Here is a 13,943-nt window from a genome sequence, read left to right as displayed (position 1 = left end):
CATCTAATTTTTTTTTAAATGCCCATTTGAAGAGACAGTTACTTACGTGAAGTTTTCCGTCTCTCGACTCAAAGGCGAGTTAAAGAAAAAAGGAGCCACCACGAGAGGCAGAAAAGCCGACCTTATAGACAGGTTTGTAGTTTCATACCTCATAGCCGTTATTTTCGTTTGTAATATTTCAACAAATTCGTAGCTCTGCACCCATGCAGACGACGGAGGATGTTTACGCCGGCATGATTATGCCTAAATATTGTTTTGATGCTCAGTGCGACAATTCTTTTATCAAAATGCATCAAAATTCAATAAATTAATGTGATATAAGTTATATTTATGTCATCAATTATACGTAATAATTATAGTACTATACGGACTGTTGTTAATATTGTAATACATGATACAATGGCATTCACTGACATGTACTAGTACGTCTTGGTACCTAATATTTTTTTATGGGAAGTGGACATTGTACAGTACTTTATTGTAGGCTTAAGGCATATGATAGAAATAAAGATTTCAAGAATGACCCAATTCATATACCTGAGCCTTTGGAAGTTGATTGGCCAACGAGGGGATTTCAACAGCTCCAGGAATCACATAAAGAAGAAATCCCAGAGATAGGCATTGAGCAGATAGACATGTATTTTGTACATAGATTAGCAGGTTTGTTCTTATAATTTACTTGTATGATTAAGAACAACATTTTTGTAAAACATACATCTAACATTAGGAGTCATTTAATGAATGTGCAATATCTTATAGAATAATTTGTACATATATATAATTATGTGTTTATAAGTAAATAAATTTTAAAATCATGAGCTTGTACTTATGTGTAGGTGACAGACAAAGCACTGGTGATGTCAAGGCTATCGAGAAAGGAAGGCTGCTTGTTGAAAGTGATAGAGTCTTGGCTGTGTCATATTTAAAGGAAGATAATTCCCTGTTCTTTACAGGCATTGTTGGCGCAGCCATGAAAACAAAGGCAAGTATTACATTTAATTTGTGGATATAATATACATTGTAGTACTAATTGTACATGTACTATGTATGTTATCAGTTATTTTCTCTTATTTTATTACTCTGTACTGAGATATTTTTGTAAAAATAACTAAAAAAAATTATATTACCCAGAATACATGTATGTATTTCATATTAAAGGTAACATACAACTTCAAATTAAAATTTGACAAACACTCGGGAGACATCTTGAACAGCCATTGTGAGTGTCCTGCAGGACGAGGTCCCCATGGAACTTGCAAGCATCTTGCTGCTGTTGCCATAGTTTTACTCTCTTGTTCTGAAGGAAAAGGTTTGAGGATTCAGAGATCATGCACAGAAAACCTGCAGACATTTCATAAACCCAAACATTCATACTCAGGTAAAAATACATGAATATTATGTGATGTTCCATGATGAACAGAAGCAATAGTTTTATGACCATATATTGAATCAAGTACAATAATTTATTTTTTTTCCACATGTTTAACATATTCAAATTTTGATATAGGTTCACCAGTCAAAGCTGAAGATCTGCCCAGGAAGCGGAATCTGACTGATGATTTTTTAAATGATCCCCGCCCTGAACATCTAAAAGGTGTAGCTGGTTACCCAGATAGGGTTCGCAATATGGTCTTAAACCATTGTGCAGAGACCTCAGACAATCTGACATACAGATATCTCATCGAGAAAGCAAATATTCAGGTAAACATAAGCATGAAAATGCATTACTCACACAAGCAAGAATCTCACTTAATGTCCCTGTACATCGCTAATTATAAGCAGTGTCAAGTCAAAAGTATCTCGATAGTGAACTTATAGCAAGCTATATTAGTAATGCATATAAAATGTTGATTTTAAAATTATAAGTCTGTTAATCTAAAGCAGTAAGTAGTGATGGGTAAAACTGCACATATAAAATAAAGTGTTTAATAACAAACAAACTGTAACACCTTTTGTTTCACTAGGCAGCAGTATTGGACCATGATTATTTGGAAAGACCCTTCACAGAGTATTGGGTTCAACGAGCTGTTGAGGTAGGTCTTTTGTTAATTGGTTTAAACTGCATTTCAACAAAATTAAATTTTATGACATTTGTGCAAATGTTGTATATGTGTTAAAATAAGATATAATGTGCAATGTAAATTGATTGCAAGGATTTTTTCTCATGTTCATATGTATTACTAATACCATGCAATTTTATACTACAAAACACAGTACAAGATATATGGTTTTTGTTATATACAATTTTTTAAAGGTAACAGCAGATAAAGTAGTTGCCATTGAGGAGCAGACACGTGGACAAGCCAGCTCAAATAATTGGTTCAAGGAGAGATCATGGCGGATCACAGCCTCAAGATTTGGAGATATCTGTTTAGCTACAGACAGGCGTAATAGGCAGAAACTCTGCGAGTCCCTATACCAGCCTTCTGCTGCTGTATTTCGCAGTGAAGCTCTAGTCCATGGAAGTACCTACGAGACACGTGCTATTAGGTATGTTTTAGTGTGAGCTAGTCAGACAATCACGTGTACAGCAGAGACCTGGTTTGTAAATCTTAACGCTCTATATAAGCATTGGTCAAATCAGTAAATTATTATTTACATATATTATATGCCTTTTCTTATTTTTATCTCTCATTACAGATCCTTTGAAAGAGAGACTGGCCAAGGTGTTCAAAGATGTGGTTTCTTTGTTGATATGGATCGACCTTACTTGGGGGCATCACCGGATGGACTCGTTGGCAATGATGCACTAATTGAAGTCAAATGTCCCTTTGCTGGTCGCTTTGAGAAGATTCAGCCTGGAAAGTACTTCCCATATCTAACAATGGACTCTGTAACTGGTGAAATGAAATTGAAACCCACCTCTAAATATTTTTTCCAAATACAAGGCCAAATGCTTATTGCCAAAAAACAAATTTGCTATTTTGTTGTATACACTTTCAAAGATTTGTTCATCCAGAAAGTACATATTGATGTAGAATGTTGCCAGAATTCTCTTCTTCCAAAGCTTGATGTATTCTATGATAAATTTTTCATGCCATACTTGTTATCCTTGCTGTAAAGTGGAAGCATATATGCAAACTTGTGTAAAAGTTTCTTCTAAATGATTTATCGAGACAGTTCATTTTTTTTATACAGAATCTTTTTTGTATTCATGATTTCATTAGAGTCTGCAAATGATTCTTCATGTTTTTTTGCCTAAGTTTCTGCCCAGAATGCCAATCAATTTCAGATGAAATACATTGCATATCCATGATATGAAATTTTCTGTATTGACAATATACATGTAACAATGCATAGATGTTGGTTATATAAAGTGTTAAACTTTTTAAATTGATTTTTAAAAAAAGATATTGTACTTTGACCCTTTCAAGGTAAATAGCTTTTACACTTAAAAGTTGATATGTCTACCAAGATCCTTGTATGATGTATCCCTTTGAATATTGACAGCACATGTTGCATAAAGGATACAAAAAAGGTACGATACATTTAAAACTTGTAAGCAGAAATATGAACACAACTCTCAAGGGATTCACTGTATGTGCAGGGCATACATTTATTAAACTTAGACATGTATGCATGTACATTTTGATATACTACTGGCACATGTTTAAGCACTTTTATCAACAATGCAATTCCTAAAATTTGACAACATAAAACAAATGTACACAATTCTGGAAGCTAGGGGGATTTTTGACATTGGTAGCTCATGTTTCAAAATTTTGAACCTCTTTGCAAGCCCAATCACCCTCTCTACATGAATACGTTTTGAGGCAACTCGCCTATCTCTAACTATTTCTTCGGGGTCAAGTTGGCTTTTGCCCTTGAGAAACGTAGGTGTATTAATAAAAACATTCTGATTCGCAAATAAATCTTGAACAAGAATTCCCCGATCTGCCATAATGCTGTCACCAGCATCAAATTTGCCTACATCTAGCAGAGTAGAGTGTTCAATGATTTGTCTGTCAGACACAGAGCCCCCATAAGTAGAGGATACATAAGATACTGCTCCATTTGGAGTTACACCTACCATGGTTTTCAACGTGTTTTTGTGTTTATAAGAAGACCATGTTTTGGATTGTGCCTCAACATTTGATGGTTTGTGAATTGGTTGCTCGGTTGCATCTAAAATTACGCGTGTATTGGGAAACTTTTTAGCAAAATCTGTTGGCATATGTTCTTTAATGATGTCTTTAGAAGGCCAGAATTGTTCCTCTAACTCTTTTAATTGAAAATACAAAAAGTTAATCCAAGTTGTTACAATTTTAGAAACAGTAGATTCACAGACTTTAAAGAGCATAGCAAGTTCCACATCTTCTTTTGCTTGTCTGAGTTTCATCAGAGTTAAAAACAACTGATCTTGTGGACTTAATAAGCCACATTTGTAATTCAATTCAAAAGCTGCTGGCCCAAGAATATTAAAGAGAAGCATGAAATGATCATAGCCATTCAAACCAGTGTAATAAGAAAGCATCTTAGTGTCCAGTTTCATACCTTCAATTGAAAATCTACCTAAGGTAGGTATGTCACACTGGATTTCTTTCTCAGCTGTTGAACACATTTCTTCTGGCATGGATGTGGACATACTTGTAGATGACTGATCTACGACAACTTCGTGATGTACAATCAATTCATCCATATACATGGGCAGGTCTTCAATCATTGGAGTACATGTATCTTGAGTAGACTCTCGCAGCCTCTTTCGCTTAGCTCTGTCAGACTCCTGGGTAGTACTGGTATTCTTGAAGTCAAAAACAGAGGGCGCAGCTCCATACTTAAGTCGTCTTCGTTCACCTGTCACAAATTGAATATGTTACAGGAATGTTGGTTGTAAGTTATACTTTATATTTAAAAGCTTTAAGATTCGCTAATTATAAACTAGATTTGTTATAATTGATTTACATAAATAGTCATGTAGCAAATTCAACCTTGCATTTTTAGCAGTCACTTCTACTGTAAAAAATATTAGGTGGGGGGGGGGGGGGTGTCACCAAATATATGAAAATAACACCAGAAAATGGTGATTGTTAATGTGGAGACCCAATCTAATTAAAATTAGATCTTCCATCCGCTCCCCAGTTTGGGGAGCGGATGGAAGATCTAATTTTAATTACATTGTGTGGAGACCAGGACTCAGCTGGTTATATGTGTGTAGATATATATACATATATGGTATCATAGCACTCTTTCATCCTGTAACGTTTTATCAAAGCAGTATATGTCTCGTCATATAGCCTAGTATTATATTAAATGAATACTGTGATACATACCACATGTCAGTAGTTGCACCTGAAAAAGAGTAAAAACAAACCACAAAGCAACGCATTCAAGAATGTAAAAAAGAACGTTATCAATACACGAATACAAGACAAAATGAAGAAACTTTATAAATCAATATTTGAAAGAAGGAAAAATTCAAACAATTCAACAAATCAATTGACGATGCAGCTTTATATAACTGATTGATAGGACCTCGATCTAACCTGATTCGGTGATTTTGTAGTCATCTTCTGTGAAGTGTATATGGCAAACAACGTCTTCTTTTCCTGGGTTCCATAATTTTTTTGTTTTCCTATCCATCCGTTTGATCGCTACCCTCCATTTCAAGAGTAATTCCTGATCTGTGGGAAACTTGTGACCCCCAAAACCACCACAAAGTGGAACACAACAATATTTCACCATTGTTTACTTCAAGCGTCTAATTGATAAAGCGTTTTCAGTATCCCCCATAAACCGTGACTAATATTTAAAACCGGAAACGGTGCTGGCGTAAACTATTGACGTGGATTACACATGTATGCAAACTGCAGTATAACGGATCAAAATCAAGTTGTATATATGCAAGTTATTTTAAAAATTCAAGTGGCAGTTCACGTACTGTTAACTTCATAGATAAATGATGCACATGTAGTTTCACTGTCGATTGATTTAACCTACTTATTCCTTGAATGTGTATTTAAAGTCCATGTCGGTTTTCAATGCTGATAGTCTGTGGTAGTACATGTACTTAACATGACTCCATGGTGTCGGTGGTAAACATTTAAACAACTGTAAAATCCTTTATTTGCCATGTTGGATATAACAGCGAACCCGATCAGATAATCTAAATTTCCAAATATCATCGTTATCAACCTGCAGTGAACAGCATTCACGACTTGTAAGTTACATTTATATTTACTCCTTGTTACGGTTTAAGAAGATTTTACAACTAGAGAAATTCATTTGTCTAACATGCCCATTCAAGTTGTGCTGTCAACACAGGGAAATTATTGATTATTATTTGCAGAGTATGAATAGATAGTTCTGCTTACAAGAACAGCCATGGCAGAACCTGAAACATATGATGTTATGATCAGCTATGCTTGGGAACATAAAGAAGTCGTCCTCAAAATCCGAGAAAGTTTGAAAGAAAATGACATTCGGTGCTGGATCGACGTAGAAAATATGTCGGGCTCCATTTTAGAAGCCATGAGCGCCGCGGTAGAGAACTCGACCATTTTTCTTATGTGTTACTCTGAGAAGTACTCTGAAAGTGAAAATTGTCAAGCAGGTAAGATGCCCTAATGACTGATCAGTTAAACAAATCCCTGTTTCAGATCATTTTTCAGATACCATAAGTGTACACTTTTAAAGTTTTGCTTCGATGGCACCAAATGATGCTATTTAGATCTACGGGTTTTAAAGAAAGGTGGGGAGAGGGGGCATATGGAATTACATTACAAACACATATTTTAAGATTTTAGAAATGAAAAGTTTTCTTTCTAAAATTTCTGAGAAATTTTGTGCTATCAAATGGGGAAGGAGTAAAATAACGTAGATAGAGAACTCAGAGTTAAAGGGAAAGGCAACCCTGACGACATTGTTGCTTATATGAATAAAGTATTACTTACTGATATCGTAAATGACAATCTTTAACAACAAAAATCCTTGCTGAACAATTAAATCAATATTAATCTATCATATTTTAAATTGTCCGCCGCTAAGAGATCGGTTTGATTTATGACGTCACACCGTCGGTTCCGGTTTATTTCATCAGTAGCACGGTAAACATGACTAGTCACGAACAGTTAAGTTTGGAGCCGTATAGACTTGAACCCGTTCTTTCGCAAGAAGAAATTAAGAAAAGACAGTCAGTCGAGTCGCAGACCAGGCAGACGGTACACGTTTCTTCATACAAATATCTCGAACCTCAACTTGTCATTACGCAAATGATGGATCCACAGTTTACATAGTATTTTCATTTCAAAAGACTTGGTTGGGTCAGGAATTTCGAAAAAAAGAACCCTTTTTTCACATCACCCCTTCGCATTAATGTATGACAGGAAGGCATCAACCTATTTACAATGTATTCGTAAAATCTACCACATGAACATCTTTGATGATCTTAGAATCTCATCAAAACCAGAACAGACGGCGTGACGTCAACATTATTAATTTTTGTGGTCTAGAATACAAAAGATTTCCACATCATGGCAGCCTCTATAGATAGCGGGAATTAGTACTGAAGCTTATCTAGGCCGTATATCAACAGAATAGTATGCCAAATCTTCATCAAATAATCAATCCTATCATTTATCATGTAAAAAGAATTTGGGTTGCCTTTCCCTTTGAAATGCATCATATACCGGTACTGTTACTATTGAAACAAGAGTACCGCAAACGGTACAACATACGCCCGTCGGACAGTGAAATTCAATCTGGAAGCATATTGTGCACTCTGAATTGATACCACACACATCCTGAATAGAAAAGCCTTAAAGTGGGTCATGGTGCACCAATTAAGTTGAAATGTAAACTGATTATGTATTTCTCTGAGAGGGAGGTTGTGACAAACTTTCGGGGCAATGCCCATGACCATACCGAAAAAAATCTGGAAAACTATTTGACCTACTTCTATCCTAAAGTAGGTCATGGTTTTATCCAGCTGAAATATCAATTGCATTTGTATTCCTCCAAGAGGATGCTTGCAACTAAATTTCAGGGCAATATTTATATTCGGGATGAAAAAAGTTGTAAAACTGCTTGACTTACTTATAGCCCAAAAGTAGGCCATGGACGGATCAATTACTAAGCTGAAATGCTAAATGAACTTGAATGCCTCCCAGAGGAAGCCTCTGACTAAATTTCAGGACAATATCTGTATCCATAATTAAGAAGCAAGGAAAATTGTTTGACTTATTTTTGGACCGAAAGTAGGTCAAGAATGAACCAATCAAGGTGAAGTGCAAACTCAATTTGTATTCTTCCAAGAGGAAGTGTGACTAAATTTCAGAGCAATATCTGTATCTGTAATGATAAAAAAAAAACACCGGAAAACTGTTTGACCTATATTTAGCCCGAAAGTAGGTCAAGGACGATTCAATTAAGATGAAATGTTAACTGAACTTGTATTCATTCAAGAGGAAGCACGTGACGAAATATCAGGGCAATATCTGTATCCATAATGAAAAGGGTCCGGAAATTAACTGTTTGACCTACTTTTAATCCATTCTCCTAGAGGAAGCTTATGGGTCAATTTCAGGGCAATATCTGTATCTGTAACGAAAGAAAAAACTGTTTGACTTTCTTATAGGCCTAAAGTAGGCCAAAGTGAACCAATCCAGCTGAAAAAGTCCGTAAAACATGACCTCGGACGGACAGCCAGACGGACGCATGGATAGCGCCATATCAATACGTCCCCGTCTAATTATTGACGGGCGTATAATTATATAATGTTGGTGTCAACATAGAAAAAATGCATGACGTAGCAACCCAAACGGCTGAATATCAGACTGAAGGATTTGTTTCTCTAAATTTTTCTAAATCCTAATTTAATATGGACATAGTATATGAGAATTTTTTCTTATGTTGTCTGTTGACATTATACATGTGATATGAATTCCAAATAAAATTATTTGCCTAATGAGTATTTAATTCATGTAAAGACTGTTTTATAAAATTATCATCATTTATTCTCCCATTTTCCTTTCCTAGTTATCAAATTCTACAAATCAAATATATATAAAAAAAAAATAAATTATTGATAAACGAAATATGACATTCTCTTTTGATTATGCAGTACTATAAAAATGTCCAGAAATTGTTCATAGCAACCATATATATTTTCTATAATCAGCATTATCACTCTCTCAGAATCAAAGTCAATCTTAATTGTACATTTTCAATCTAATTTCAAACAATTTATATGAATTGATTTCAAAATTAAAAACAATTTACAAGTATACGGACAATTGCACTTATTCCATTCTTGTGGGGAAGTTGTGTGCGATGAAGCGATGCATACGTTCTGCAGTATGTATAATCAAACGAATAGAATCAAAAGATACGATCAAAAAAGGAAATGAATTTGACCTTTGCTGTAATGACTAGTAGGACTTCTATATATTCATGTATGAATAAAGATCAGCAACTGTAATTTTATGAAATATTTAAATTCGCATTCATTTCATTTAATAAAAGTAAAGTTGGGGTGTTTTTCAGAGGCGGAGTATGCTAAAAAGCTTAAGAAATCCATTATACCATGCAAAATGCAACGAGGATACGATGCAAAAGGATGGCTTGGTTTCATTCTTGGCACCAAACTCTTCTTCGAGTTTTCTGGGAAATATCCATTTGAAGACAAAATGGAAGAACTATTGCGGGAGATCCAAACACAGCTAAGGCAAGATTCGCCGGAAAACATTACCAAAGAAGTTCCGAAGCCTAAAGATGCAAAAAGGGGACCGGGTATGTTTTATTAAAAATATTACTGTGTAACTGGTATTTTCTGCGGTTGTCCATATTTTGCGAATGAATAAAAATAAACAATCACTATATATATATATATATATATATATATATATATATATAATAATAATAATAATAATTGGGAACGCATCAAATCACAAAATTTTCCACCCGCAAAATAAACCCCGTCATACGGTAAATAATCATGATCATGAATGTAAGTAGGTACCTGTAAAATGCGAAACGAAATAGAAAGGAAATGAAATCTGACGAAACGAAACGTACCGAAACGAAACAGTATAACGGAACTGTAAAATCATGATGATAAAATATGGTATCTCGGGTCCCTGTGAAAGTTGTCAAATACATGTATAAATGAAATTCGCTTCCCCGTTGATGTGGTCTTTCGGGTTGACTGATACATTTTTAAGCGGTCCATCGGTTAACATCAAACATTGTTTGAAGAAGCCGGTGTCTGAAAAAGTTGAAAGCAGGAAGTCGTTTAACATCTTATATATTTCATCTCTGACTGCTGAGGTGCGAGTACTTTCAATAATGGAAAAATCATATAGTACCATATTATATGAATACAATTCGGTTAGACATATATGATTAAAAATCATTATTGATATGCAGCAAGTCTATAGTTTTGGGGTGTTGCTAAAACGGGGATCCAATTGAAAAGGGAACGGAACATATTTTAAAATATGATAATATTAGGAGGAGGTCAGCATTTTTTTTTAAATCAAAAAGGTTATGAATAGGGAAGCAGAAATTACAAAGAGAACAGGAAAACATACTCAGAATCCACCGTTTGATATACTTCATACAAATACACAATATCCACATGTATACATAGATTTGTCTTTAGAGCAAAAAATACTGAAACATGCATTTTTGCCCACCCAACGCCGGCGATCCCCCCCCCCCCCTCATTGAGTGTGTTTCCCCCAGACTTCCAACTCGTGAGACTGTAAACCTCCGTTCTGAAATTTCTGGATCCAAAACTAATTGCACATGGTATAATTTAATCCACTTCGGATATGTACTTTGTGCTTACTTACCCCTTCCAACTTTTAAAACTTTGTATCAGTCAGTCCAAAAGCCTACATTAAAGGGGAGGTGAATTTCATTTATATTTGGTAACTTTCACAGGGGCCTGGGATACCATTTTTAATTGATATGATTAAAAGAGTTCGGTTATCCTTGTACAATCTGTTGAGTTTCATTTCGGTAGATTTCGTTTCGTTTCGGTAGATTTCGTTTCGCATTTTACGGGGACCCGAATTTTAAGTAACTTAAGCCCCGGGATTGTCAAAGTTATGGGCAAAGGTTTCGAGAGAAACTGGCATACATGTATATCATTTATACATATACATGTATTTTGCTTTGGGAAACATCGATCACACGTTTGCCTAGGTACTATATTCCCACCAAAGCTGCAGCTTTTACTGATTTACAGATTGTACAAGTCTGAGAGGTAGGCAAATGTGTGCTTTATGAAGCAATATATACTTCAATTTGTCAATTTTGGGTCAGAATGAGAAATTTCGAAATCATGATTTACTTTGTGACCTTCCTGTGAATTTGGAATTTGTCATATATCAAAGCTGAAACTTATTTTGAGATAGACATGATCTGCTTTTACCAAATCTTCAGTTTTATCTTTGCTGACCTCTCAAAACCCATAAAGCCCTCATCCTACCTTTTCCTTTCCATTGACATGATACAAGTAAAATATTATCTACAGAGTATAAACTTTTCATTGACATGATATAGTTAAAATATGATCAATAGAGGATAAACTGTTCATGAATTGCCCTCGTATGACGAATTCTTTAAAATCGAATTCATGAAGAAACAAAATATACCATATTCTGAACGATAGCTACACTGTATCCTAGGCTATAACTTAATAAAAGTTTTCTTTTGTAGGAAGCTCAAAAATCATAGATGAAATATTAGTGAATGACGTGCAAGGTGTGCGACACATTGCCTTCCTCCCTCCTGACAATTTCTGGATCGGTTTTGAAAACAGAATTGCCTTCATCGACAAATCAGGAAACAAACTCAAAGAAATTCAGCGCTTCAGATTTACTTTCGGGGCTCATTCTATAACTGAAGACGGTTGTCTAGTTTTCTTGAGTGGTATTTCGGTGAAGAAATACACCTCAGAATCATCTTCCGAAAACTTCATAACAGGCACTAATGTTGAAGGCTGGAAGGCGCGAAGTATTTACGCCAGCCATCGAAATGGCGATATCATTATTGGACTGCAAAACGAAGAAAAGGGAATTGGTAAATTAGCACGTTATGACAAAACGGGAGAACACAAGCACACTGTAGAGCGTGATGCCAACGACAAGGCTATGTACACGTGGCCTCGTTACATCACAGAGAATGATAACGCAGACATCGTTACTTCGGACTGGTACGGCGGAGTGGTAGCAACAACTCATGATGGAAAACATCGCTTTACGTACAACATTTCCATTCCTAGGGCTGTGGTTACAGATTCAAAGGGGCGTATATTTGTGTGCAATAATACACCTAAAATCCACGTAATAGATCAAAATGGCAAGTTTCTGTCATATATTCTTACAGGGTCAAAGGATGTATTCAGTCTTTACCTCCATCAGGATACAGAGTTGTACGCCGGTTTTAATTCGGAAAAGAAGATAACTGTCTACCGAGTTTAAAAGTTAACGTCATGAAAACAGGAACAGAAATTTACCTTCAAATACCTCGTAGCTATGTGAATGTACAATGTCAACCAAAGTCTTTGTTTTCCAGAAGAACTTATATATATATATATATATATATATATATATATATATATATATATATATATATGCCTGGTTAGTTTTTGAGGCGGATCCAAGAACACTGCTTTATCATATTCTACATGACAAGACACCCTTTCAATAACAATATTTTGCATTCTCATTTCATTTCATCGAGGATTGGAACATGAATGTTTTAAATCCAAATAAATGGGCTGAATGGTTTTTGCTTACTTTCCGTTCATGTACACACACACAGATATATATATATATATATATATATATATATATATATATATATATATATATATATATATATTAATATAAAAGCACTAAAGTTCCAACGACACCCGATACCTTAAAGTGTCGGATCCACAACATGGATACAATGTCAGATACAAAAAATTATACAAAGCACTAAAATGACCAACGACACGAACAACCAGATTGTCAAATTTTCGGGACAACCCGTCCCTTCTTCAGGACAAACGAAAAGAAATACATAATGTGGCCAATATGTAAAGGATATAAGCCAAAAACTGTCCATTCTGTGAGAGAAAGAACTGCTTGAGGCCCGTAGGGCCGAGATCAATTCTTTCTCTCACAGAATGGACAGTTTGAGGCTTATATCCTACTTAAAACAATACATCTTTTGTTCTAAGAATGGACAGTCTCATGTAAATCCAATGACAATGATAGTTATGAATAATGCTATTTTGAATACTCTGACAATATAGTCAGTCTTGCGTAGAATTCTGTTTCTTTTGTTCACTTATTGGACAGTGTCAGGTGAGTTGTCTTCTACTGCAGGTTTTATATTCACTCTTTCTATAGTTGTGAGCCATATCAACATGTCTTCCTCTGATAGGGAGAGCATTTTCATTGCACAATCAAAATTTAAGGATTTTAGTGAAAGTATTGCAAATATTCTGGATATGGAGGGTGAAAAAGTTATGAAGCCAAATGATCTAAAAAGCATTGTGTTTTCGAATATTTGGATGAGGAAATAACTAACACCAGCCAAAAGAACCCAATACACCTATCTCGTGAAATGAAATTATTCATGAAAGCGAAAATAATAATTCAAAATTAGGATACTATGCTAATAAAGAAAACATAAAAAAGTGTTGTGAAGAAGTTTCGGTATGTGCCTCTGAATCCAGCGAAATTCAAATACAGTATGGAAATATGTCTTTCAAATTTAAGTTTTGATGCGATATAGTAATGGCCAATGGAATTTTAAAAAATGTTAATCTTACGAGTTGAAGCTTTAAGCAGAGAATTCTACTAAAGGGAAATATCATTTTAAAGTGTTTCAGTGATTTTTCCGATCTCTGTGTTGATTCTTACTTTGTAGGGAATTTAAAATTAAATTTGTATCTCTTTGACAAATGTATTGTCTTTCTCTTATTTTCAGCCTACTTGTAGATGTCT

The 13,943-nt window shown here is 34.9% G+C and overlaps 3 protein-coding genes across 4 annotated transcripts; 2 read left to right on the top strand and 1 right to left on the bottom strand.

Annotated features, from left to right (window-relative positions):
• The first annotated feature begins 57 nt into the window (after positions 1 to 57).
• LOC125646820 (uncharacterized) lies at positions 58 to 3,333 on the top strand. Its single transcript, XM_056139815.1, has 8 exons — positions 58 to 132; positions 485 to 660; positions 837 to 982; positions 1,159 to 1,378; positions 1,508 to 1,701; positions 1,965 to 2,033; positions 2,255 to 2,490; positions 2,641 to 3,333. The coding sequence occupies exons 2-8, from the start codon at positions 636 to 638 to the stop codon at positions 3,059 to 3,061; spliced, it is 1,311 nt and encodes a 436-aa protein (XP_055995790.1). The 5' UTR covers positions 58 to 132; positions 485 to 635; the 3' UTR covers positions 3,062 to 3,333.
• A 135-nt stretch (positions 3,334 to 3,468) lies between these two features.
• LOC125646822 (uncharacterized) lies at positions 3,469 to 5,745 on the bottom strand. Of its 2 annotated transcripts, XM_048873368.2 has the most exons (3): positions 5,484 to 5,745; positions 5,271 to 5,289; positions 3,469 to 4,794 (listed from the first exon to the last, which is right to left on the bottom strand). In XM_048873368.2, the coding sequence occupies exons 1-3, from the start codon at positions 5,505 to 5,507 to the stop codon at positions 3,611 to 3,613; spliced, it is 1,227 nt and encodes a 408-aa protein (XP_048729325.2). In that variant the 5' UTR covers positions 5,508 to 5,745; the 3' UTR covers positions 3,469 to 3,610. The 2 variants fall into 2 exon arrangements, with proteins under 2 accessions (XP_048729325.2, XP_055995791.1); XM_056139816.1 differs by having other exon boundaries at positions 3,470 to 4,712; positions 5,271 to 5,744.
• A 27-nt stretch (positions 5,746 to 5,772) lies between these two features.
• On the top strand, positions 5,773 to 12,734 carry LOC125646821 (uncharacterized). Its single transcript, XM_048873367.2, has 4 exons — positions 5,773 to 6,157; positions 6,287 to 6,550; positions 9,481 to 9,726; positions 11,662 to 12,734. Exons 2-4 carry the CDS (start codon positions 6,322 to 6,324, stop codon positions 12,423 to 12,425), a joined length of 1,239 nt encoding a protein of 412 aa, XP_048729324.2. The 5' UTR covers positions 5,773 to 6,157; positions 6,287 to 6,321; the 3' UTR covers positions 12,426 to 12,734.
• The last annotated feature ends 1,209 nt before the right edge of the window (positions 12,735 to 13,943 follow it).

The sequence above is a fragment of the Ostrea edulis genome, chromosome 6 (assembly GCF_947568905.1).
Source record: "Ostrea edulis chromosome 6, xbOstEdul1.1, whole genome shotgun sequence".
In the NCBI taxonomy this organism is placed as follows: domain Eukaryota; kingdom Metazoa; phylum Mollusca; class Bivalvia; order Ostreida; family Ostreidae; genus Ostrea; species Ostrea edulis.
This window is presented reverse-complemented; position numbering and strand designations above follow the sequence as displayed.

Excerpts from the sequence above, each read along its gene's own strand:
- LOC125646820 (XM_056139815.1), top strand. The coding sequence starts at position 636 with ATGTATTTTGTACATAGATTAGCAG. Across the intron at positions 983-1,158 it reads GCGCAGCCATGAAAACAAAG|GTAACATACAACTTCAAATT; the intron begins GCAAGTATTACA and ends TTCATATTAAAG. Across the intron at positions 2,491-2,640 it reads TACGAGACACGTGCTATTAG|ATCCTTTGAAAGAGAGACTG; the intron begins GTATGTTTTAGT and ends CTCTCATTACAG.
- LOC125646822 (XM_048873368.2), bottom strand. The coding sequence starts at position 5,507 with ATGACTACAAAATCACCGAATCAG.
- LOC125646821 (XM_048873367.2), top strand. The coding sequence starts at position 6,322 with ATGGCAGAACCTGAAACATATGATGTTATGATCAGCTATGCTTGGGAA. Across the intron at positions 6,551-9,480 it reads AAGTGAAAATTGTCAAGCAG|AGGCGGAGTATGCTAAAAAG; the intron begins GTAAGATGCCCT and ends GGTGTTTTTCAG. Across the intron at positions 9,727-11,661 it reads AGATGCAAAAAGGGGACCGG|GAAGCTCAAAAATCATAGAT; the intron begins GTATGTTTTATT and ends TTTCTTTTGTAG.